Raw genomic sequence first — 27,640 nt, forward strand, 5'->3', positions numbered from 1 at the left:
GGGAAGGAGGGGGAAGGGTAAGTTAGGACAAAGTGAGAGAGTGGCATGGATATATATACACTACCAAACGTAAAATAGATAGCCAGTGGGAAGCAGCTGCATAGCACAGGGAGATCAGCTTGGTGCTTTGTGACCACCTAGAGGGGTGGGATAGGGAGGGTGGGAGGGAGGGAGATGCAAGAGGGAAGAGATATGGGGACATATGTATATGAATAACTGATTCACCTTGTTATAAAGCAGAAACTAACACACCTTTGTAAAGCAATTATACTCCAATAAAAATGTTAAAAAAAAAACGTGAAATTTTGTGATTGGTTATCTGATCTGGTTGGAGTTGAAGACAATGAGGATCCAGTGATCATGACAGGGTTTAACGTCACTAGTCCATGACATCCAGTGATGAAAGGATTACTTAAATTATCACCTGCGGTAACTTAGAATGAAGCACCGATCTAATGCAAGGCTTTTGCAGTTTGAGTGACAGGACACTGTGAGAGAGCACAAGACTGTGAGGTAGGTCAGCTGCTCCTAAGTTCACTGGACAGCTCAAAAAGAGAAAATGACACTCAGTGTTTTAAATCCTCAAGGCCAGAGAACCAGGGAATTTCTATAATTTCCTAAAAGAATTTGTTTTCCTTGTCGCTGCCAAGCTGGTACAGGCAAAAATCAGATGCAGGCATTGCTCTTGTAGGATTGCTGAATTACAATATAGGATGAATTCAGTTTCACTAGTTCTATGTGAAAGTTAGGGCATTTGATTGGGTTAATCAAATATGCTTTACTGATTCATTTTATTTCCTCTATTGCCTCTTAGCTACACATCATTTTATTAAATTTTCATGATTGCTCTAGGGCTACTCGTGTGCATCTTCAATTGATCTAAGTTCATTTAGAGTTAATACTGTATCACCTCACCTTTCTCATGTCACAAGTGGCCTTCTAAATTTCTGTTCCCCAGAAACAATGAAATAAACAACTGCTATTGTTTTAAGCCACTATGTTTTGATGTGGTTTGTTATATACCAATAATAACTGCAACAGTTGTTTAAAGCGAGAGGGTTACTCTAGTGCCAGTTACTTCGTCGTGGCCAGGAGAAGAGGGCACTGATTATAAAAGAGCAAGACCCAAGAATTTAAATGGAGACATTTGGGACGATTCAGATAACAGAAAACCCCCAGATTCTATGGAGTTTCCTAAGCCAGCAGAGGCAACCCTCCCCTATCTGACAAGACTAGTGCTACCTTGCTTAAGGACAGTGTAACAACTACACCTCAAGGAGTTACTTTGCAAGAGAATGCCAATTCTCTCCTATTACCTAACCCCTCCCACCCCTCACTGCCTCCAGACATGTAAATGGGTTTATACACAAAAAGAACTGCAAGATTTTGTTACTTTCTAGAGGGAAAACCTTGGGACCATGTGGAAAAAGATTCTAAGGGAGCTAGACCATAGACAAAGAGGATCATAATTTTAAATCAGCTTAATGTAGACACTCATCAGAAAATTTTGATTCACAGTTCTAACTCAAGCAGCTGGGGATGGTTCCAACTATTTGCTCAACTGCTTGACTAAAACCTAGACTCAAACATGGCCAAAACGAAGGCTGAGATGCCAAAAATTCCTTGGTGTAATACGGAAGAAAGAATCCAACAACTCAGAAGAAAAGGCTGTTGTTAATTTAGCATTTGCAACCTGTTACCCACCCTACCTGTGTCCCCCATTAAGGCCAAGGGGATACTCCTTTCACCCTGACTTTGAGAAATACATTATACCTGGGAGTATCAGCATTTTGAAAAGTGCTATAGTAGATATCCTATGTAAGCTGGGGGTAAAGCCGAGAGGTCCTTCTGTTAAATGGGCTTCCTGATTTCAGTGGGGATGATCAGAAGCCAAGGTAGCAGAGACTTGCTGATAGCCCCTGGAAGCAAGACGAACATAGTTCTTTGTAACAGGCACATCCAGAGTGATAAGGAGAATGGTGTGACTAGCATGGATCATAGGTGATGGCCAACTGATCATAAAGATTTTTAACCAAATTAGATAAACAGCCAACTAAGTACAACTTGATCTACGTAAGACTTAAAAAAAAAAATCTAGATTTGGAGACTAGATGTCTGACCTGAATCACCATGCTGACACACTGTCTCTCACCCAATTCCTATCCCTGAGTCATTTCACAGACTCAGAGCCTCTTATAAGCAAACAAATACCTAAGCAAGCAACTCAGTACTGGTGAGAAAGGACCCTGTGATAACATAACACGTGTATACCACAATTCTTCTTCCCTAAATAAGTAATTATAACCATTTACCAGGTAATTTTATCCTGGGGAAAAAGAAATATCTCCTCTTTTCAGGGTTGATTAGCTCTTAGTTATTGCTAATCCCTGGGGACCCAGAATATCACCATGTTGAGTTAGCGGGTTTATGGGAGATACTAAGCCTACCATGGGATGGACTAAGTCCCGAACCCACCCAGTGGTTACTTCCCTAGTTGAATACAGAGCTGAATTACATACATCCAGCAACAAGCAGAGTCCACAGTGAGTGCTACTGTGGGCCAATAAAGGGCCAAGTGAAAGCCTCTGAAGCTGCTTCTCCTCATTAAAAGAGAAAACCCAAAGCAACACCACATTATCTATACAAACCACAGACATGTGCACCACTATCAAAAACTTGAGAGACACTGCAAAGTGTGTGTGTTTGTACGTGTGTGCATGGGCCGTTTAACCTACCCATTTAAATTGAGAACACAGACGGGTCCTGGAAAGTGTCATAGATTATTATAAACTTAATGTAATGGTGCTCTAATTATAGCTACTGTTCCAGACATGATCTCTTTACTGTAGCAAATAATCACAGCCCCTGACATATGCTAAGCAGGTACTGATACAACAAATACATTTTTCTCTACCCAATAGCCAGGCAACATCAAATGCAGTGGGCTTTAACTAGCACAGAGAAAAGTAGACTTCCCTGTCTTTCCTCAGAATTTCATAGACTTATGGTATAATTCAGTCTGCAAGTACCTTGATTGTCTCACTATTCCATTAGGCCTTACCAGTCTTGATGACATCATGCTAATAAAAAAGGTCAAGAAACTAAAATAAAAAATTATATGCCAATGTCAACCAAAAACCAATTGGAAATTATATACTCTTGTCACTGTAATTTGTTATTAGGAAAATTTTCATTTATAAAAATTCATTTTATACGTTCCTTAGAAGGAACTCATCTATTAAATAAAGCAAGATATGTAAAATAAATGTTTATGTGTTATTTTTGTTATTATTTCTAGTTATTTTTGTTCTTATATGCCCTAAGAATGCTTCAATATCTAAACCTCTTTTGAAGAAACTGTACGTTTCCCCCCAAATCAGAAATTCTTCTTTACATATACAACACAATCTATAAAATACTCTGTGTCTGGGAATTCCCTGGCAGTCCAGTGGGTTTGATTCCTGGTCAGGAAACTAAGATCCAAAAAACTGGCCAAAAAAATAAAAAATAATTAATTGTATTAAAAAATACAATACTCTGGGCCTATTAGTAGTTTGTCACTTTCCAAATAAGTAAACTCCCAAGTAAAAGGACTAAACCACTGCATAGTCATATGTACCAGATCATGCTACGTACTTGCTTAAGCTGGGAACTACGTTTCCTAAAATCCCTTTCCCTTCTGATTTCGTGTTAGAGTTTGTCAGAAGGGAAACTTGTTAAGGATTTGAAAGGCAGAAGTAAAGCAACAAACATCCTTTACTCTTGGAAGGTTGTCATGGTTAAATATGACATCAAACAAGAGGCAGAGATGTCCTGAAGATCCCAGCTTGACCATGCTCTATGTGTCCATCTTGTCTTTCCACTTGCTGGCCCTGCCAACCAATAGCAATCCCAGGCCCACCATAAGACACTTCACTTTGGACCCACGGAGCTTGTAGCTACAGAGATCCAACAGCTTTCCACAGACCTCTCCACAAGTTCCTTCTTCATCCTCCCATTGCAATGGCTAGAAGTACGTGGCTTCTCAGATTCCCCTGTAAGTTCTGACTGATGCACTTGTGCCAATGCTTCAAGTGGATCGTTAAATGATTCTTTCCCTGATCCTCTTACTCCCAGCAGCCACCAGAGGGAACAAAATGGGTTTGGAGCTCCTCTGAAGTTTCATTCCCAGAAAACTGTCTGGTGGTTCCCTGGAAGAGCCCACTTGCAAAGCTGTCTTTATTTAACCTAACTCTGAACTTGTCCAGTGACTACCCTTTGTCAAAAACAATTAGAGACAATTAATTAATTCTGCAGCTGCCTGAGGTAGTAACAGCTGGGGCAAACAATAGGCTATACAAAACACTTGAAGGAAAATAAAGGAATGAGATATACATAAGGGCTTTGAAAAACTCCACCATATTGGTGGGAATCTAGAAGTCCATGCATGTGTAGGGCTGTGCACATGTTCAGGAAAGACCTGAGAAGGCCCTATGCTCTCACCTCAGGATGACCCTGAGGCTTTGCACAAGCAGTTAGTGAATGCTAAGGCAGAGTTGTCAACTGCCTGGTTAAGTGCTGAAAGCGTACCCCAACACACACACACCTAGAGCCCACCATCAAAGACTGGGAGACTTCCTAATTTAGGCATTTAAGGAATTTTCTGTCCAATCATTAGCTGACCATTAAGCTAACCAATCTGAAACTACACAAACAAACAAGAAAGTATGGCCCTTACATGGGAAAAAAAAGTAGAAACCATCCCTGAGGATGTCCATATGATGGACTTAAAAGACACTTAAAATCTGCTAGTTTAAATAATGCCTAGTACAAGGACTAAGAAACTCAAAAAGAAAAAAAAGTAAAAGAAATGACAACGGAATTAAAATGGTATACTAGAAGTAGAAAACAACCATTTAGCCACAAAGAAGGCAGTAATGGGGAAATAAAAAAGACATATAGAAAACAAAATGACCAACATACATCCTACACTATCAGTAATTAAATTAAATGTAAAGGGATTAAATACTCCAATCAAAGCCAAGATTGGCAGAAAGGATTTTAAAATTATGATTCAACTAAATGCTGTCTACAAGGGACACACTTTAGATTCAGACACAAACAGATTGAAAATTTTTTAAAAATAAAAAGGAAGATAACACATCGTGGAAACAGTAACCAAAAGAAAGCTGGAGTAGCTATACTAATATAAGACAAAATACACCTTAAGACAAAAATTGTTACTAGAACAAAGAAAGGCATATTTTAATGATAAATATTCACTCCATCAAGAAGATAGAATAGTTGTGAGTATATACTCACCTAAAAACAGAGCCCCAAGCAAAAACTGACAGATCTGAAGGGAGAAATACAAATTCAACAATAATATTTGGAGACTTCAATATCCAACTTTTAATAATGAATAGAACAACTATACAGAAGACAGAAATAGAAGACTTGAACAATGCTATAAACCAACTAGACCCAACAGACACTTAAAGGACACTCTGTCCAACAACAGTGGAATACACATTCTTCTCAAGTGCACACAGAACATTCTCCAGAAGATATACTATATGTTAGGTCATAAAATGTCTCAATAAATCTGAAAGTGTAGAAGTCACACAAAGGATATTCTCCAACTACAATGGGATGAAATTAGAAATCAGTAACAAAGAAATTTGAGAAATTCACAAATATGTGGAAATTAAACAACACACTGTTAAATAAACAGTAAGTCAAAAAAGAAATCACAGGGAAATTGAAAATACTTTGAGATAAATGGAAACAAATATATAATATGCCAAAACTTATGGGATGCAGTGAAAGCAGTGCTTAGAGGAAATTTTACAGTTATAAATGCCTATATATCAATAATAAATAATATCAATTCTGGAAGATGGGTCCGGAGGGCAAGAGTGGGGCAGCTTCCAGAAGAAGGTAAGAAACACTAGAGCAGTGACTCTGCTTAGTCTAAATGGGCCTCTTTTTTCCTCAAATTCCTATCCCACAGTTCTTTAGATAAGTCAATTCTTTCTCCTTGAGCACTTACACCGCTTCATCCTGCCGACAGACTGATCTCCCCCAAGGGCAATGCTTGCAGGCAATATATTTGCTCTCTTCAATTAGTCACACCCTCAGTCTTCCTCACTCTCTCCAACATGTTCTATTTTCTCTTCCCTCCTCCACTTATCCACTCAATTTATATAATTTATTACCAAATAAAGAACTAAAAAAGATGTGCCCAGTGAACATAAATAAAGCACAAGGGCTTGTAATATCACTTCTGCAGTGTCAAAATGTGGGTGGTCAGAAATCTTCACAGAATGTGAAAAGCTTTGGTATTTCTGGCTTCCCTACTGGAAAACACAGATGTATGTTCTTACACAATACAAGAAATTTGTCATCTTAACATCTATGAAGTAGGATAAAAATACATTCCCAAACATGCAAAGGCATACTTCAAGTGGCAAATGGCTGCAATGAACCTGGGGTGCCTACAGGAACCTGCAAACCTCAAAGACCATTCCCTTACCCACACATATATACATATCTTACATATCTATTTTATTTTGTAATTCCACACAACTAATTACTATTCTTAATACAACTTTACAGCAATGACTAGGCACAGTGAATCTCAGCATAAAATTAAGTCAGCCAAGACTTACACAGAACCTTATGAATTATGGCTGGAATAACACTCTCCTTACTCTACCAGGAAAACCTGCAGTGCTTAGAGCAAGGGTCACTCACTCAAATGCCCAGAGATTCTTGCCAGTTATTGAGAATGAATAAAGTAGGCTGGCGATTGAACATACAAAGGAAGGAGCCACTCCTCAACTCCAGCCAGTTAGCACAAGAATATGGGAATTTGCCCCAATGTTTCCACATCATTTGATTCTTTAAGAGAAGAAATCTAGATTTTTAGATGAAATTGCCTGAAAATGCTTACTGTAATTTTTTTTCAAAACACTATGTAAGCCAAACAAAATACCTCTTCCAACTTCAGATTTAGAAAATTAAACTCCCACCCTACAGTGGACATCAACTGCTCTTTTTCCTGCTCAGCATCTATTCTCTGATCTTCTGATTCCCCTTCCCTGAGGGGAAACCATTCCATGTGGTACAGGTAGGGCCTATCAGAGGCAAGGGCACATGCCTCAGGCAGTTCAGAACTTTTCTGTTACAGCCATGGAGTTGACTGTATTTTTCCAATGGGATTACTAACCTTGAGCTTCCAGGGGCCATCTTGTCTGGCTCTTTGAGAGACAACATCATCTCAGCCCCTGGATACGGCTATCATGATGGGTCTACTAGAATTTTCAGTTGCATGAACCTATAAATTCCTTTTTTTGCCTAAGCTAGTATATGTTGGTTCTCTTAAAACCAAAAGGGCCCTAACATGTCCCTAGAAAACTGTGTTGCATAATTCATTCTATAGACTTCGAACAATAAGAAGATCTGTGAGGGACTTCCCTGGTGGTGCAGTGGTTAAAAATCCACCTGCCAGTGCAAGGGACACGGGTTCCAGCCCTGGTCTGGGAAGATCCCACATGCCGCAGAAACTAAGCCCGTGTGCCACGACTGTTGAGCCTGTGCTCTAGAGCCCGCAAGCCACAACTACTGAGCCTGCATGCCACAACTACTGAAGCCCACATGCCTAGAGCCTGTGCTCCGCAACAAGAGAAGCCACCGCAATGAGAAGCCCGCGCACCGCAATGAAGAGTAGCCCCCACTCGCTGCAACTAGAGAAAGCCCGCGCGCAGCAATGAAGACCCAACTCAGCCAAATAAATAACAAATTTATATCCAAAAATTAAGATGAAGAATTAGATGTGAAATGTACCTAGCATTTTGTCAGGCACACAGTAAGCCCTAAACTAATGTTTGTGTTTTTTCTCAATCCCTCCACTGGAAAACCAGATTGGAAAGCAAGATGCTTGAGGCTTCACTACTAGGAAGAAGGATAGAAACTTGACACAGCTTCTAGAAACATTAAAATTTTCTATAAATAATCATATTAGTCACTGTGTACAGTTTCTCCAAAGACAGAAGAATTGCTGTTGTCAACTGTTAAACAGGCGTTTATGTAACCCAGGTGTTCATGTAACCCAGGTGTTCATGTAACAGGACTGGAGGAAGTAAGGACAAAGGGGAAAAGTACTGATGCTACAAGGTTAAAGCTGAATTTTTCCACTCAAGGCTGATTTCAACCAAACATCGGTTTTTTATGAAAATGTGTGGAATCACAGGAGGAGGCCCTGTAGATCTCAGAGAAAGAATCTGTACAAGATACAAACTGAGTAGAATGTTGCTTTATAGAAGGATAGCAGTGGGAGAAATATTTTGCTGGCCAAGTAGAACTTGGAATCTACACACTTCCATCTTAGCATCTGTCACACTATACTAAAGTATTCTGCTCACAAATATCTGCACTATCAGACTATAAGCTCCTTGGAGGTAACTTTTTTTCTCATTCTCATCTTTGGAATACCATTGCCCAGCACAGAGCAGGTACTCTATAAATGTTGGATGAATTCAACTGAAACTAACACTGAAATCACAAAGGGCTTCAGATTCTAAATGAGACATAAAAGATTCTTCCTACTGAGAACAAAGGGAGAACATTTTGGGGACATGCTCTGGCTGACATCAACACTGAGCATGACTAAATTAGGAATGATCTAACAACAAGTTAGTCCTAGCAAACAGAGAGGTCATACAGCAGAATCTGAATTTCACAGGCCCTTCTCATGCAAGTGATCACACCTAAGAAGTGACTCTCCTTAGGACTAAAAATACCGAGGAGCAAAACTGACAGCCTAAGTTCCGTACCCTGGTGATGTACCTTTTGATCAAACAGTCCAGTGTTGAGAGGTAACTGAGAATTTTAGATATATGCAAGAAAAAAGTTAATATAGTGAAAAATATGCCATATTGGGACTCACTTACATTTATGAAGGTATATTTTTCTACAAGCTGTTATATGGGATATTCGGGTTTGAAGCAGGGACCCTACCCGAAGCACACTAGGATTCCAGGAAGCACCCTGTCAGAGACAAGGCCCTGCATTTGGGGTAAAGAATATGGGTGAAAGTTCAGTTCAATATCTAATAAAAAGAAAAATAAAACATTTCAAGAAAATTATTCCTACTTGAGTCAGAAGGAATTATCAAAACAAACTGCCCTTCCTGGCTGCGATTTGGGCCTTGATTTTGTGAATGAGAGGAAGGAATTAAAAATTCTAATGTGCGATAAGAGTGGCCCTCATCTGACACTGAATCTGGTCAGTATGTAGGTAGGGGAATTGGTAGACCAACAACTACAGGAAGCTCTCCTGGCAAAAAAATGAAGGTGGGGAAATGAGCTCTAGACCCAGAGATGGTACTAATTATAACAAGTGCATTTGAGGACTACAGAAATGACAGAATTAGGCTTAACAAGTAGAGGTTTGCTCCAAGGGGACCAATAAATGGCAGGCTAAGAATTTAAAGTCGTACTATGAATTAGATTTGGCCATCTGACAATAGCTTCAGGTTTTTAAAAGTGTGTGTGTGTGTTTGTGTGTGTGTGTGTGTGTGTTGTGCGTACAGCTCAAACAACTTTGGGCATAGTCTAACTCAGTCTTTTCCTCTGAAGCACAGAGGAAAATGGATTCTAATTTTTACTACTGCAGAGACTGTTTCTCAAAAACAGGGAGCTGGACCACTGGAAAGGTGCTCTACTGCCCTTGACACAGTGAATGGGACGAGAGGGCAGAACTAAGAGAGCACCAAAGAACCTTGTACTCTTACGGCTGTCACAGACAATCCTAGCAGAAAGGCAGTTTATCCCTAGCCTACATTCTTGTTCTGTGAGAGGCAACTGAGAGGTGAAAAGTACAAAACACTTCATCTCAGCCCAGTCGCTCACTCCCCTTTTCTGTGGGGTGATGCCTAGTCTTATTCACTCTCTGACTGAGCCAACTCTTCACTAATTGCTCTTTACATTTATGTGTGTAACTGCACCACGCTCTGGCTTGATTTTTCAAAGGGTACCTGCCAACATAAATATTCCAGGTCCAAGATAAAACAGAATAATTAAAAACAGCCCTTGTTGGGCTTCCCTGGTGGCGCAGTGGTTGAGAATCTGCCTGCTAATGCAGGGGACACGGATTCGAGCCCTGGTCTGGGAAGATCCCACATGTCGCGGAGCAAATGGGCCCGTGAGCCACAACTACTGATCCTGCACGTCTGGAGCCTGTGCTCCGCAACGGGAGAGGCCATGACAGTGAGAGGCCCGCACACCGCGATGAAGAGTGGCCCCCGCTCACCACAAGTAGAGAAAGCCGTTGTGCAGAAGCGAAGACCCAACACAGACAAAAATTAAATAAATTTTTAAAAAATTTAAAAAAAAAAAAACAGAAACAAAAAAAAAAACAGCCCTTGTTATCCAATTAGTTGGTCATCTCCTATTTGTACACCAAGTTATATTTTCAGTTGTTTTGCCTATCTTCCTCATTCAAGTGAACACAACAGGTTTTAACTTACAAATTGACCATCAAATTTTAAGGGATTAACAACAACCAGGATGGGGGGCAGATGCTGGGGAAGCAGTGTGGGCTTTAGAGGAAAGGAAGGTCTGAGCTTGGATTCCAAAATCTGCCACTTACTAAGGCTAATCAGTAGAGTGGCAAAAACAATTCATACTTTGTAGGCTGTTACAAATATTAAATGACAGTGAGAAAATAATTCTATAAAGAATGTAGTACATAAAAGGCTCTCAAAATTGCATTACATAATAACAGCATGCTCACAGTATCTTAGCATCTGCAGAGCAAAAATAAAAGTTCTCGAAGGCTCCTATTTCTATTCCTAAAATTAAAAGGTTGAAATGAGAGGGGTGAGATGTTATAATTTGTTTTTGGAGAGAAAATATATAGCAGGGGTTGGAGAGGTATCTTTCACCACATGTAAAGTCCATAAGGAGTGTCTACTTGGGAATTTGCTTCAATGCAATCACTATTCTACGAACACCTACTAATCATTCATTCAGCAAATATATTTAAGCTCTCCCTAGGCTCCAGGCCTGTGGTAAGTGTTGGCGAGACAGCTATAAATAATACAGACACAAGTCTGGCTCTTAAACAGCTTACAGTTTAGCAGGTGAGTTAAGCCAGCACATGAAGGATAAAAGCACTGTTGGGTGTTATAGGAGCACACAGGAGAATATCACCAAATCTTCAAGGGAGATTTCAGGGAAAGTACACTGTAGGAAGCAATCACCAAAGAGACATCTGAAGAATAAGGAGTGAGCTAAGGAGGACAAGTTCTAGACAGACAATAGCATGTGCAAAGGTTCTGAGGTCAAACAATGCTGAAAATTCAAGACTTACAAGTAGTTTAGTCCTACCAGAACTTTGGGCACAACCTGGATGAGTGAGTACAAAGGGGGGCAAAGCAGAGATAAAAGAGTAGGTAGTGACTTCCCTGGTGGTCCAGGGGTTAAGACTCGGTGCTCCCAATGCAGGAAGCCCGGGTTTGATCCCTGGTCAGGGAACTAGATCCCCCATGCCGCAACGAAGATCCCATGTGTGGCGACAAAGACCCCGCATGCCACAACTAAGAGCTGGCGCTGCCTAAATAAATAAATAAATATTAAAAAAAAAAAAAAGTAGGTAGACAATGCTGTTAGCAAGGTAAGCAGGAGTCAGATCATGAAGTGAAGACCATTCACGCTAAAGAGCTCTGAGTTAATCCTGGAGACACAGGGAAGTTCCTGAAGAGTCAGAACAACATGATCAGATTTGCCTTTTAGGAAGCTTACTCGACTGTAGTGTGAGAAAAGAACATGTGGGAACTCTCTTAAATCATATAAAGAAACTATCTTAGAAAACCCCAACCAAATGTTAAAAAGAATCTCAGCTGTTTTAGAAATAAAAGATTTACTTGGCAATTTAAAGGAAAAAAATGTTAAAGCCCAAAGGCTACGATGATCTGCAACTGTAGCATAATGAAAGATAAGGCTCTGCATCTCAGGTAAGCCTTGTTTCCTAGAAACAAGAGAAAATAAGAGCGGTCCCAACTTGAATCTCTCCACTTCCTTCCCCCCTGCCCTCTCCAGGCAGCTTACGCCTGCTCAGTCTTTTGTCTTTTCACTTATGGACCCAATTTGAGCAACAAAATAAAACGTTTGTTATAGAAAAGCCTTGGGGAAACTGCAGTGTGCCAAATAGCCTTAAAAAATTAAATGCTAGCAGATGAGAACCAGTTCTGACCCCAAGGTCAAGCAAAACTAATCTTGGCTATTTTGCCAGTGGTCATTAAATAACGAGAATTTCTGTAGGTAGTTTCTAAATTAGAAAGTCTGAGATCTTACTAGTGGGGTGCAAACATGAGCACCAGAGCATAATAATTACATTTAGATACTTTTCCGAATTTGCCTTTCAAAAATAAATTATGCCATTAAGCACTAAATGCAAGGATTAAAATTTCACAAACTTCTACTTAAATCAAAATGTGGTGACAACTACTGGCACACAACCAAACACTGAAAGAATCTTAGCTGTTTTAGAAATAAAACATTTGCTTCCAACTTGACGCAAACGTTTTTAGGGTCTATGATTAAGCTGATCTGTAAATACAGCATAAGAAAAACAGGTAAGGGAAGTCTTTTATGTGGCAAATAAAAAGCTAATATCAAGATTTTGAAGGATGTTTGGCTGTAACTCACAAAAGACTTGAGACAAAGTAAATGACTATGCATTCCTAAAAATTAAAATATGCACATTTTATAGAGTGATTAAAAACATAGGAGTTTATCATTACTATAAGACATTTCTTATAAGGTTATGTGCAAATTTAAAAAATAATAATACCACAACTACTTTAGGAAACATAGTCAAATCCATTCCATAGTCCATCCATCCAAAGGAATGGACTCATTATATATATTTTTTTACAATAAGAGAAGGTCTCTACTTTCCATACTTTCTAAAAATAATTAAATAAATTTAATATTTCAAAATGTGCTTTGGGTATTTGTGATTCACCAACTTGCTTAATTATTTTAAAAATCACTATTTCAAAAATTTCCATATTTTTATATACAGTTATTATTTGTTCACTGACCGATGTGAAGAATGATGCAATGGGAACTACATCAATGGTATCCTGGGAGTCAAGATACCATTCATTCATCCATTCATTTCTTTGTTAAACAAATATCTGAGTACTACCTGTGTGCCAGACAATGGGCACTAAAAAAAAAAAAAAAACTTAAGTCCCTGAAGAAACATAATACTATACTTCATCAAATGTGAGATGCCATCAATAGTAAGACTAACTCTTAACTAATAAAGAAAAAATGCGGGCTTCCCTGGTGGCACAGTGGTTGAGTGTCTGCCTGCTCATGCAGGGGACACGGGTTCGTGCCCCGGTCCGGGAAGATCCCACATGCCGCAGAGTGGCTGGGCCCGTGAGCCATGGCTGCTAAGCCTGCGCGTCCGGAGTCTGTGCTCCGCAACGGGAGAGGCCACAACAGTGAGAGGCCCGCGTACCGTAAAAAAAAAAAAAAAGAAAAAATGCTTTCAATTAAATTATGACACAATGCCATGGATGAATCACATCAGCCTCTCAGTGCTTTGATACTTTTGAAATCTATTCAGAAAAATTTGGCAATTTTTCCTGCCCTCAATACACTGCTTGAAATTTTAAGTGGCAACCATTTTTTCACAGATCTCAGTACAAAACACAGCTTCATTTACTTTGGGATGTCTTCCTTTCTTGGCTGCCATAAAGCTTTTAGTGTTATTAAAGAAAAGTAAATGGAACTGTGATGATTTTGCCAATGGCACATGTTTACTTCACTAATGCTAAATTCACACCTCTTGACCTTGTTTTGGTCCTTTACTGTGTGTTCAATAACTTTGTGTTTCAACGCCATATCATAAGGGAATCTTTTTGAAGATATCTTAAATGGCAATTAAACCCAACATATGTAGAGCTGACACTGTGTACATAACTCAATTGAAATGATGATACTAAATATAGCTACAACTAAACTTGTACAAGCACAAGCAATTACAACCTGGCCAAATGGCCACCTGACTGACAGCGACTGACAGATGCCATCAAGCGACAGATATATTCCAAAGACGTTAAAATGTGAAAAACATTATGTCTTAGAATCAGTAATAGCAGCAAATACTCACACAGCACTATGAGGAAAGCACCATTCTATGTAGTTTACATACATTATGCCACGAAAACTTGTAAGGTAGATAGATTATGTGCCTCTAGATGAGGAAACTGAGGCTTGGGGGCTAGGGGATGTTTGAGCAACCTGCCCCAATATCACAAAGCTAGCATGTGCCAAGGTTAGCTTTTGAATCCAGGCAGTCTGGGCTATGCTTTTAACCATTACGTCATGTGGTCTCTTAAGTTATTAATCAATAACTAGCTTTGTGACCTAACCCGAATCGTTAGAGACTCCTTTCCTTACCTGGAAAAGGAGAAAAATGGAACGGATGATTATGGAGCCCTTTCCCAGGATGAAAATATTATAATTCTATAATCTTCTATAGTAACATGTTATCACCATGGTAGTCTCTCCTTAACCCAATACAATTCAAAGACCTTCACTGACATTAGTGATTAGCGAAAGGAATGTAACTTTTACTATTAGTCTAAAATACACACACTTAGAAAGGTATTAAGAAACAGACACACATGTACCACCATTTCTCTTTTTCAGGGTGACGGCAAAAGGCTGACTGTAGACACAAATGATCCAATTTGTGGGTTTTACTCTGCCTGTGTACTACATTTATGATAGAAATTTAGCCATTTAAAATTTTAATCCAAAATTAACAAATGATTTCAATGTGTCCATTGAACATACACACACTGCATAGTCCTTTTTTCTTTCTTTAAAAATTCTTTTCATTTATGAGGGAAAAAACAATAGATTAATAACAGATGCAAATATGGCAACATTCTCTCTCTTGACCCAATTTAAGGGTGGAATTAAATGTGCATTACACACTTGACAACTCTTCTGCCCCAAGGCGGGGTGGGTTGTCACACTCTTTGGATTTTCTACAGGCCAAGCCAGCTGCCCTCCTCCTAGGTAACCTTCCTTCCGACCCACAGCCTCTGATCATAAGGCAACACAATGGTGCTTAAAATAATTTCTAATAGTTCATTTTGAAGTTGTCTACAGAAGGAGAGTTAATAAAGGAAAGAGATCGCAAGGTGCAATGTGTTTAAAGCTTTCATTATTTATTCACAAACATCAAATACTGTATCAGTTTAGGGCCTTGCTTTTCTCTTTTATATACACATACACATGCAGACAAAATAATCTGCCCCAACGGAAATCAGAGAAAACATTAAAAAGATTTCTGGGGAAAAAAGTGAAAAAAGGAATATAAGTGAACTGTTGGCAAAAGCAGGCTTAAAAAACAAGTGAGAAGATGCTCAAAGATGAAAGGTCCTGGCCAGTACACAGAATTTTACTATTACATACCTTCCCATGCTGCCCAGCTCTTTCATAACAAATGACAACATCTTCCCACATTTCTAGCTTCTCAAATATCTGAAGGGCTGAACTGGTACATCCCAACTCAAAGAGTAAACTTGCAAGCTGGCGCTAGAAAATCAAGTTAAAATAATGAACAATCCTTTACACAAAGACAGATTCCTATTCCACTTGTAGGTATATCCAATCTGCCATTTTAAGCATCTGCTTACTGTATTAAATGCCTAATTTCTACAATTCAACCTCTACGAATTAGAAATTTGCAATCATTCAATACTTACCTTTACTTTAGCAAGCCTCTTTAGAGGGGGTAAGGAATTAAAAAACAATATAGGAACTGTTCAAAACACTCAATATATCAATTTTTTCCCAAGAATTCAGAACTTAAAAGGCAAAATCTGTATTTCTTCATTACCTAGAGATTCTATATATGACAATCTCTGTTGTAAAGTTGATATCCAATAAATCAATTTTTAAAACTCTAGTTAGAATGGCCATTATCAGAAAGACAAGAGATAAGTGTTGCTGAGGGCGTGGAGAAAAGGGAACTCTTGTGCACTGTTGGTGGGAATGTAAACTGGTGCAGCCACTACAGAAAACTGTATGGAGGTTCCTCAGGAAGCTGAAAATAGCACTACCATATGATCCAGTAATTCCACTTCTGGGCATATAGCTGAGGAAAATGAAAACACTAATTTATTTTAAGCACATCCTAAAAAACGTAGCTACTAATTTCCCAGTCCTTGGCAGATAAAAGGGTGCAAATTATGGTAAGGTGAGTGAAGGTTAAATATATTCAAAAATAAACATACTGTATATTATAAGTGATCCAACCTGCAGGAATAGAAAAACAATATTAAAAAGGTTTAAAAAGTAGGTGAGACTCTAGAAGGTCTGGTTTCAAAATTCAATACATATTTAAGAGTTAAGAGGCTTATGGACATGGAACATGCAGGACTAACAAACTTAGAAAGTAAAATGAAATATGCCTGAAAATTATAAGCTAACATATTATCGAAATAAATAAAAGGGATGGTCCAATTCTTCTGTATCCTATGAAATACAAGAGAATTTGGCTATTTTAGAATATGTGGTTGGACATTTTCAAAACCTGAACATAGCATGTGGGAGCTGGAATAAGTCTTAATGCTCATGTAGTAAGTAGTTTAATCTTTTCATTTAATAGATGAAGAAAGTTATGACATCTAAGCTGATATGATCTTTAGCTAGCAGTAAAGATGAATTCTCTTTTTATAATAAACTATGCTGTTACTTCTTGATCTTTAAAAATAATACATAAAGATATGGTTACTCCCTATTATGAAAGAAAAATGATTTAATTTCTTAATGAAAGAGGATGTTTATCTAACTGCCCAAATATCCTAAAACCCACAGCTTCCTAAGCAGATAAAATAAACACTTAGCCTACATCCTAAATTTATTTGAACAGTACTTAATTTTCCTAATGGTTCTGTTCAGAAACAGAGTAACAGCTACACCCTCAACAGACATGTTTTGTCACAATAACAGTCTGAGAGGTTTATACACCACAAATCACACAGTACAAAGCACTTAAATTTCACAGATCAGGGTCAAAAACATGCCAAAAAGTTCCAATTTTTAACACCTTCCTGATGAAGAAGCTACTCCTTTTGAGATGATATAACAAAGCTTTTTTTGTGCCTATGTTTTATTGAGATGCCTTCAATAGATAAAATGAATCCCAATGTGTAATAAACCCCCTCATTTACCCTGTGCTTAAGAATATAACCTACTCTCTAAGAAATCTTATGATGGAGATTCTGAGTCACTGAATTGTGGGTTGGCATTTATAGTTCTAAATCACTGCCTATGTGCCTAATCCACAAGAGAGGACAGGAAGCTGGTTAAAATGACAATAGTTACTAAATCATCTAGAAATTTCTGGCTAGCATCATTTAACTCCACTTAGCCACTCTGCACCATAGCTTTCACATCTGTAAAATGAGGCTATTTCACAAAATTGTTGCAATAAAATAAGATAACGTGTGTGAAAGGCAGAACAAAATGTGCACCTCATAATAAATGTGCAGTAAAAGCTGGCTGTTATTATTTGTAATAATTACAACCCAGTGGAGATACAGGAAAGGAGGTAAACTAGACTAAAAGTTGGGAAACTAAAGATGTAGTTCGTGAACAGCTATATGATCAACATTGGAAAAGTGTAATTAATTGCACTGGGCCTCAATTTTCTTTTCTGTAGAATTAAGAAACTGGACCACATATCTTAAGTGGCCTTCAGTGCTTAAAATTTTACAAACTAGAGAACCGACGCCTCTTACACAGGAGAACCATGGTGTGGGAGCTAAACTAGGTATTCTCATATCACTAGAAAGAGGAGAGTAGTTAAGGGTATCCCACAATATCAAGTATTGAATAAATGCTTTCCTTTACCTTTTGTACACAACTTGCTTAAAAGGTTCATTCTTTAGCAGAAGGTCCTTAAAGGGCTTTTAAACATTGAAAATGAAGACTTCTGTGGTTCTAGTTGATCTAGTTTAAATTTTTTTTAATGTTATAAAAGTCTAATATCACTTTACTCAAATAGCAGTTTGAAGTAACTGGCAATCCTCAGCTAGATACTTTTATTCTTTTCACTGAAATATTTGAAAACTCAAACATAAACATCTAATGCGTTTATCTTTCAAATGCGAAGTATTTTCCATACCCAATGACAACAACAACAAAAATACCTGAATGGCCCAATGAGGTGGCACTTGACAGCAATAGAAAATCTTCAGACGTTCCAATACAGACGTAGTCTTATCTTCAAATTGGTCTGCAAGAGCCTTAAGAGCATGTATCATAATCAGAATCTATATGTGCAATAACTTTTTAATATAAACAAGATTCTTATTGCAAGTTATACAGACATATAAACAATAAAGAACACAAGTTACTTTGATAAGGTGATGGGATGTGTGAATTTTTTCTTGAATTTCATTTTTTTTTTGGCTGCACTGACTCTTCGTTGCTGTGCACAGGCTTTTCTCTAGTTGCGGTGAGCAGGGGCTACTCTTTGTTGCAATGCGCGGGCTTCTCATTGCGGTGGCTTCTCTAGTTGCAGAGCACGGGTTCTAGGAGTGAGGGCTTCAGTAGTTGCAGCATGCGAGCTCAGCAGTTGCAGCACTCGTGCCCTAGAGCACGTGGGCTTCAGTAGTTGTGACACATGGACTCAGTAGTTGTGGCACGCGGGCTTAGTTGCTCCGCGGCATGTGGGATTTTCCCAAACCAGGGATCGAACCCTTGTCCTCTGCATTGGCAGGTAGATTCTTAACCACGGCGCCACCAGGGAAGTCCTTGAATTTCGTTAAATATTTTTAAAAACTTTAATCAACATCTATGTAAATTTGTACATTTAAAACTTACCAGGAAAATAGTTTATTTTTATTTATTTATTTTTTTTGGCGGTACACAGGCTTCTCACTGTTGTGGCCTCTCCCGTTGCGGAGAACAGGCTCCGGACACGCAGGCTCAGCGGCCATGGCTCACGGGCCCAGACACTCTGTGGCATGTGGGATCTTCCCGGACCAGGGTATGAACCCCTGTCCCCTGGATCGGCAGGTGGACTCTCAACCACTGCGCCACCAGGGAAGCCCAGGAAAATAGTTTTTTAAATTGAGGTTTCCTATAATAGTTCTTTCAAAGAACTAGCCTTATTAATCAGCCTTTTTACTTTTTCTAAGAAAAACTGTTCTTCAGCATATCTATTTCACAGCCATACTGTCACTGTGACAATGGCACTTTCTAACATAAATCAGAGAAAAATTACATGAAGAACTTCATTTAGGAATTTTCTAACGAATAAAGTGAAATCAAAGCATGTGTCTATTTGATCACAGAGGGTGAGTTCTCTTACTCTTCAGCAAGAGAGACATAGGGCAGGACATTCATTCATGTGAGACCACCCTTAAGGTGCAGTGGACAGCTTCAAGCTGCATGCACTGAGGAATCCCTCTGCTGGTTTGAAATACCTGCACTTTTTTTTTTTGTACTAAGTAACTGAACTCGAAGAGGCTATGTCAAGAAGCAGACCAACAAGACCAAGATGGCTGACTCTGAGCAAAGGTACCAGGGCCAAATGCAAAGCCAAAGGCTGGCACTAACTGGTAGTCACGTGATGAGTCATTACAAGACCCCACATATTCAGCCTCAAAGTGAATGCAGACGCACGGGAGTCCTAGGTAAATACACAGACAGTAGTTCCATTACCGTGATCATCTTCACCTGCCTCCTCATTTGCCATACAGTACGCATATATGTTTTTTCTGTTTTATACGGAGACCTCTCAACTGTGAATTATCATGACCTTTTTTGCATAATGCAGTGCTCAAATTTTCTTTTTTTGGCAATTGACTAGTTTTCACAGGCCTATCTTATAAGGATTAGATGGCAACAATACGTCAACGTTAATTTTCTGATGTTAATGCACATATTGTAGTTATGGAGGAGAGCGTCCATGTATTTGAGGATGATGAAGCTCTATGTTTGCAACTTACTTTCCAAACTTCAGGATACAAAAGACAGCTGGTCCTGTACTTAAAACTTTTCTGTAAGTTTGAAATTTTTTTCAAGTTTTTATGAAATTAAAATTTAAAATTTCAAAAACAACAAAAAAAAGTAAGAGGTAGCAAGTTCAAACTTCCTCAGGAGAAAGAAAAGGACAAGAATCTAACAAATCCCACTATAAGTAAGAGGAGACCAGTTTCTGAGCAGGGGAACTGCTCCTCAACTGGGGGAGAAGGGAAGTTCTCTATATTATAATAGGTGGGAGATACATTTGTTAGTCCAAGAATACCCTGCAGAATGAGAAAACACTCATTACATCACTTCTTTGACAATCCAAGATGTTATTCAATCAAATCAGTCAGAACAAACTGAGTCATAACCAGACTCCTAAACCATCTTGATCAAAACATTTTTAAAGCTTTCTGGCCTTACTTCAGAGAAACTTAATAGCAAAAAGGTTGCATGCTTCTGCCCAAAGCTATTTAGTTGTAGGAAAGAGAGAAGAGAAGAAAAACCTCTGGCTGAATACATATGGTTACAATACATAAATAGAAGGTTCACTGAATTACTTCATTAAGGGTGGCAAATTTTCCCTTTTATCAAATTCTTTTTATTCCTTTGGAAAGAAAAAATAAATAATGCTTATTTAGTAATTAAAAGCCAAAAGCAACATCCCAACATTTACTTTTATGAAGTCTTAATTACATGCAAGACATCTGATTTTCAAACAAAACTCACGCTGTTTGCTGCACTTACTGCATCTAGCTAAAACGTATTAATCAGTGCTCAGTAAATACTTCCTCATTTATTAATAAACAGATTTATTATGTATTTCAGATACTCTCAGATACTTTTAGATGACCTCAGAGTGTCTCTGGTACTCTCAGATACTCTCCAAAATGTCAGAGACCACCGGAGAGAGCAGAGAATGAACATTTACTTGAATCTGATACCATAAATAAGCCCCTGTACAAGTACAGCCATGCTTTATAGAACTCGAATAGGCCATGTGTATGATAAAGATTAAAAACAGAATTCTAACCTATTTTCACTCCTGCACAGAATATACTTCTTCCTACCTTAAATATGACAACCACCTAAAGATTCACCTACCAATAAAACCAAGAACATCAAATTAACTTGTCTATTTCCTCTACTGAATTCAAAGTACTCTCTTATTTGCTAACTCACCCCAAATACAGGAACTTATTTACAATTCATCTCTAGGTTTTTCAGAGCAGGATTATTTCTAGTGACTCATTCTGGAATAATCCCATTATAGTCAAATGAACTGGAGTCCTTTACAAGAAAAAGAGTACTGATAGGTGAAGTGGCCTGCCTGCTGTTCTAGGTCAACCTCCAACAAGCAAGTCATTTAAACACAAAGGCACTCATCTACGAAATGATTTTCTAAATGATCTTTTGCACTCCAAACACTCTGAGTATATGGCTTTATCAAAAGAGTATTTTGTTTAATTTCAAGCATCTGAGGACGTTGCTAGTTTCAGGTACCATTAGCCGAACACAAGCATCAGGTTCATTCCTCAGGGGCAAACTGTACCGAAGCGGTCTGGAAGACAACGGCAGGACATGAAGTCCTAGGAGAATGGGACTGAATGAACAGCAAGCCCGAGCCCCTGCCGTGTATACGTGTGTGTGTGAACGTGGACAGAAACAGTAGCGCAGAGACAAACTGGCACTTTGTAAGCTTTCACACACCCCCAGAAATTGAGGTAAATGACCTCTAAAGCAGTGTCCTACCCTTTCACTTCCCATTTTCTCTCTCCAGTTTCTAAATTTCATGTATTTCACACCTGAAAGTCATGGGCACTTGGTCATAAGTTAAAACTGGTATGAGAAGTTGCCTTTAAGGGAAAATGGTAACATCAAAAATGGAGAGAGAGAGAGAGAAGTGAATATACCCTAGACCAATCATTAAGAGTTGAAAGCAAGCAGAGTGTACATAGGAGGGTGACAGAAGAAATGTGGATAAACGGGAAAGACAATGAGTAAAGAGTCAGGAAGAGTCTAGAGCTCAGTCAGGAGGTGGGGGGACAGCCAAGTCACAGAAAATCCAGGTATGATAACTGCTGGGAGACACCAAAGATGACCTCATGATGTATAAACTACTGTGATATGAAACTGTTTTCAAGTTTTAAGACTCCCTTTTAATGTCTTTTTCTCCCCAAACTCCATCGCAAAGCATTTATACTTTGAGTGTCCTTTGAGACAACGTGCTTGTGCATATAGATTCTCTAACCCCAAACAATAACGACTCTCCAGCCTTCCAGGAGCCACTGTACCAGAGGTCAGGAGATACCTCTAAGGAATGGGGAATAAAAGATACCTCTAAGGAATGGGGAATGAAACCCTGGAAAACAATGATGGGTCCTCTCTTTTCAATGCTCTGTTTTCAGTACCGAAAGAACTTCCCCTCCAAAAAACTAGAGAAGATCAAGGCTACATTTTAAAATTAGCACATGGAGAATGACTTAGTATAGAAGGACGATTCTGAACAAGGTCTGGTATGATTTAGACTTTATTTATGTGCTCGTATCTAAAAGTATGGCACACATATCTTCAAAAGAACAGAGCTAGTCCCTAAGGACCTACACTTTCACTGAAGGCTATTCTTTCTTGCTTGCATGATATCAAAGTGTTTATCCACTTTCTGAAGAGCCAAGTAGAAATTAGCTGATAATCTAAAAGGTATGATTGATCATATGCCAAATCACCTTGCTTTTTTGTGCAATGTGAGTGTGTGTGTGTGTGTGTGTGTGTGTGTGTGTGTGTGTGTAGGAGGGTGGGATTTATTATAAAAATACGTACTTAATCAAATATATCCAACAGTTGGGCTGAACTGCTCTCTTTGACAGGAGTCTGCAGTCATTCCGCCATGATTCAGAGTGGTGAAGCTAACTGCCATCTCAAGCTCCCAAGCCCAAGAAAACTTCTAATAGGAACAAGGGGAATGAGAATCAAAACCTATTAACAACCTACTAAGTTGTTAAACCTATTGTTAATTCAGTTTTACCTTGTGTATTGGGAATTGCAGGGAATCAGAGAGATTAAAAAAATGGCTTGCCCAGGCTTCCCTGGTGGCGCAGTGGTTAAGAATCCGCCTGCCAATGCAGGGGACACGGGTTTGAGCCCTTGTCCAGGAAGATCCCACATGCCGCGGAGCAACAAAGCCCATGCGCCACAACTACTGAGCCTGCACTCTAGAGCCCGTGAGCCACAACTACTGAAGCCCGTGCACCTAGAGCCCGTGAGCCACAACTACTGAAGCCCGTGCACCTAGAGCCCATGCTCCGCATCAAGAGAAGCCACCACAATGAGAAGCCCGCGCACTGCAACGAAGAGTAGCCCCTGCTCACCGCAACTAGAAAAAGCCCGTGCACAGCAGCAAAGACCCAACTCAGCCATTCATTCATTCATTCATTCATTTTTTAAAAAATGGCTTGCCCAAAGTTTAAAACTATGAAATAGGTGAGCCTGTCTGATTCCAAACACTAAGTTGACAGCTTCATTAAAACCTTACCTCCTAAGTGGAAATTATCAGAGCTGTGAAAATAAAAAGCAGCTTCTCACTGGAAAAATACTGAGAACTCTAATTAACTGGGTTTTTCCCCACCTAATCACATAATATGGGAGTCAGGGTGTGGCCTGGCCAAGAAGATCTTTAATCACTACTTCCTGTTCCAAAGACTTTTATGTGTTGGCTGGTAGGAGCTGGGTCTACTAAAGGGGACTGGGAGAGCCTAGATGTCTTTTTTATGATTCCAGACAGAAGAGATGAACATAAAGAGGGAGGCTTCAAGGAAGCCCACACAAGGATCTTGGAACATTCCCCTTAGTCACACCTTAGCAGTTCTTAAACCATTTCGTTTCAGGACCTCTTTATATTTATTTTTTTTATTAATTTTTATTGGAGTATAGTTGCTTTACAATGTTGTAGGACCTCTTTAAACTCTTATAAATTATTGAGGGACTCCAAAGAGCTTTTGTTTGTGTGGGCTATCATCTATCAATATTTATCATATTAGAAATTAAAACTGAATAAAATTTAAATATTAATCCATTCTAAAAGAAAATAATGAATCTATTACATTAACATACATAATATGTTTCATGAAAAATAACTATATCTACCCCCCCCCCAAAAAAAAGTCTTGAAAAGATTGGCAATGTCTTGGGAATTCCCTGGACGTCCAGTGGTTAAGACTCGAGCTTCCACGGCTGGGGGCCCGCGTTCAATTCCTGGTCAGGGAATTAAGATCCTGCAAGCTGAGTGGCACAAAGAAAAAAGTAAAAAAAAAAAAAAAAAAAAAAAAAACTGTCAATGTGTTACATTTTTGCAACTGTCTTTAATGTCTGGCTTAATAGATGACAGCTATTCTGTCATCTATTCTCATACTGTCTTCTGTAGTCAATCTGTTACAATATGATGTTTTGGTTGAAATTTATGAAGAAAATTTGGCCTCATACAGATAGGTAGTTGGAAAAGGGAGAAGTATGTTAACAGCTTTTTCAGTTAATTGTGCACATTATCCTTTGATACTACATCAAAATTCAAAATGTGGTGGCTTCTTAGAGTTACCTGCAATGTGGAATTTGAAATCCTATCAATGAATGTTTCCCTGTTACATTAAATACCCTGTTACAGTAAAATCCACTGGTCTAAAAAAAAAACAAAAAACAAAAAACTACTCACTGATGTATCTTGAACCCTGAATGGACCTTTTACCCATGCTTGATTTTTCACATCATGCATTAGTCATTTGGAAAATGTGCAGATTTACAAATGCTGACATATTTCATATAATATTAAAAATTGTATGCATTAATATCACCAATGATCTCACAAGAAAACTCTCAGCCCAGTACTTGAAGTATTGGAAAGCTGTCAAATTCATAACTGCATATAAAAGATTTCCAAAAGTCTCATTTTTTTTCTTAAAAGCTCAAAATTTCATCACTGGTAAGAAATACTGTCAATTATTTTCCTAGAAGTGATGAGCTCACTTCATTTATTTTTAAGAAAATTTCTGCCAAATACCCAAGTATGAATACGCATAGTCTGTCAATAGTTCTTCTTAGTAAAAACACTGTTTCCTAGGAAAAGCAACTCGCTTAGCTTTTCTTGAGACAACCACTGTACTTCAGCACGCAGCACAAGTGTTTCGCAAGTACTTCCCAGTTCATCACGTAGAATATTAAAAAGCATGCTGTCAAGGGTGAAGACTTAATAAAATAATATTTACCGCTTTATCAAAGACATTCATAAACAAAACTGTCTTGGGACTTCCCTGGTGGTTCAGTGGTTAAGAATCCGCCTTCCGATGTAGGGAAACATGGGTCAATCCCTGGTTGGGGTACTGAGATCCCACATGCCACGGGGCAACTAAGCCCGCATGCCGCAACTATTGAACCCACGCACTCTAGAGCCAGCGTGCGACAACTAGAGAGCCCGCATGCCACAACTACTGAGCCCATGCACTCTGGAGCCGTGCACCACAGCTAGAGAGAAGCCCGCATACGACAACAAAAGATCCTGAGTGCCACAACGAAGATACCACGCGTTGCAACTAAGAGACCCAACACAACCAAAAAATAAATAAATTTAAAAAACCCAAAAAACAAAACTGTCTTTTCTTTTTTTTAAGCTACAAACTCGTGGTGGTGAAGCACAGGATGACTACCAGCACAGTATGGTGTCCTGACCTTGATTCCGGTTAAGGGGCCAACAGTTTGACCCCCCATTGCTTCTAGTGATTCAGTATCAACACAGTGACAAGATAAATAGTATCTCAATATTGTTGTGAAGACAGTTGTGACCTTGGACACTCTGAAAGGGCTGAGGAGCCTCGGGGCTCCACAATCACCCCCTGAGAACTGCTGCCTGAGAACTGGGAGATGCACAATCTCTCGTGCCTTCCCCAGACGCCGCCCACCTCCAACCTTCTCCCACAACTTCTCAGGGGACCCTGCTTAGTATTTAAGGCAATACTTAGAAGTTCTCCTTTATTATCTTTTCTTAAAAGATTAGGAAATGAGAAAAGTCAGTCTGTTTACAGTCTGCAAGTATCATAAGAGTGCAAAGAATATTTATTAAAACAAATGAATGCTTTAAATTCCCAGTATTATCCTTTCTAAAAAAGTTAAAATAGTTAAGTCTAATAATAATTACACCTACTTTCCTGAGCACTCTCAGTCAGATGCAAAGCATCTGTTACTCAGCCAGCTCAATTCCACCTGGCCCTCGTCTGCAGCCCTCAGTAACACTCACCTCTAAGGTTCCTTCTGGCACCCAGTCCCCTGTTAAACCACAACGCTGGCCTCCAGGCCTTGGTAAATGCCCTTTTAGTCTCTGTTCTGTTTGTACTTGGATGTAAGACAGGAAAATATCTGGAGCTACAAAAGATGAACAACCTGCCTCTGTCAGGGGCAGTCTCTTCCAAACGCACCCATAATCACCACCCTCACCAGACCCTGAATTTCTGCAGGCTGGGCTGAAGAGCCATATATATATATATATATATATTACATATATATATATATTTTTTACTTTTGTCTGCATTGGGTCTTTGTTGCTGCGTGCAGGCTTCCTCTAGTTGCGGCAAGCAGGGGCTACTCTTGGTTGCGGTGCGCGGGCTTCTCATTGTGGTGGCTTCTCTTGTTGTGGAGCATGGGCTCTAAGCGTGCGGGCTTCAGTAGTTGTGGCTCGTGGGCTCTAGAGCACAGGCTCAGTAGTTGTGGCACACGGGCTTACTTGATCCACAGCATGTGGGATCTTCCCGGACCAGGGCTCGAACCCGTGTCCCCTGCATTGGCAGGTGGATTCTTAACCACTGCGCCACCGGGGAAGTCCCATGGAGAGCTATATTTTAACAAGCACCTTGGAAGTGGTTCATATGTTCAGGCAAGTTTGAGAAATGTTGTATAAGGCTCATAAGATGTACACAGGGTGCTGTCCCAGGAAACACCAATGTGTCAGTTCAATCAACACAATCTGACTCTGTCAAAGACCTTCAGTGTGCCCCTACTGGAATCTGACTGAAGTTAGCATTTAGTGCCTTTAGAAGTGTGCTTTAAGTGGGTGTACTTTATTCCATCCCACTAGTAAGTTTCTCTGCTGTTACTGAGTTTTCACTGTTCTGTAACTTTCTAGGTTTTCAAAATATTTTTTTAACTATTAACAATATTTTATGTTGTTTATCGCTTCTCCCTTCTTTTATCTCACTTATTTATGAACTAATTGTTGCCTATATTTTTACTAATCTATTATCACGAAACTCACATCCTGGTTCAGCCCATCAACCTCTGTCCAGGCATCCCCCTTTCTTGGCCTTAGCAGAAGCCAGTTTCACTCTCCCAGGTGCACGTTCTTTTCCCACATGGGACTGCATCCTGATATTGTGTACAATCCATTTCCTCCTCTTTTCACCTAAATTGTAGGCATTCAGACGCTGAGTTCTGCAACCAAACCTTCCTCACAAAAGCCTCTATTCATTTCTTCCTGCCTATGCTGGTTCAACCCCTTTCCCCCAGATGATGCCAAGTCTTCCACTGATATCTTCTTTCTCAGAGCT

The 27,640-nt window shown here is 39.2% G+C and overlaps 1 protein-coding gene across 3 annotated transcripts in view; it reads right to left on the minus strand.

Moving 5' to 3' along the window:
* Positions 1-27,640, minus strand: part of TTC27 (tetratricopeptide repeat domain 27) — a 176,345-nt gene that overhangs the window by 61,586 nt on the left and 87,119 nt on the right. For all 3 annotated transcript variants that reach the window (XM_067703305.1, XM_067703303.1, XM_067703304.1), the window contains exons 11-12: positions 18,233-18,328; positions 15,489-15,611 (exon numbers count right to left, since the gene is read on the minus strand). In XM_067703305.1, coding sequence (XP_067559406.1) covers positions 15,489-15,611; positions 18,233-18,328 — 219 coding nt within the window. The remainder of the gene's footprint in view (positions 1-15,488; positions 15,612-18,232; positions 18,329-27,640) is intronic.

This window comes from Pseudorca crassidens, chromosome 14, assembly GCF_039906515.1.
Source record: "Pseudorca crassidens isolate mPseCra1 chromosome 14, mPseCra1.hap1, whole genome shotgun sequence".
Lineage (NCBI taxonomy): Eukaryota > Metazoa > Chordata > Mammalia > Artiodactyla > Delphinidae > Pseudorca > Pseudorca crassidens.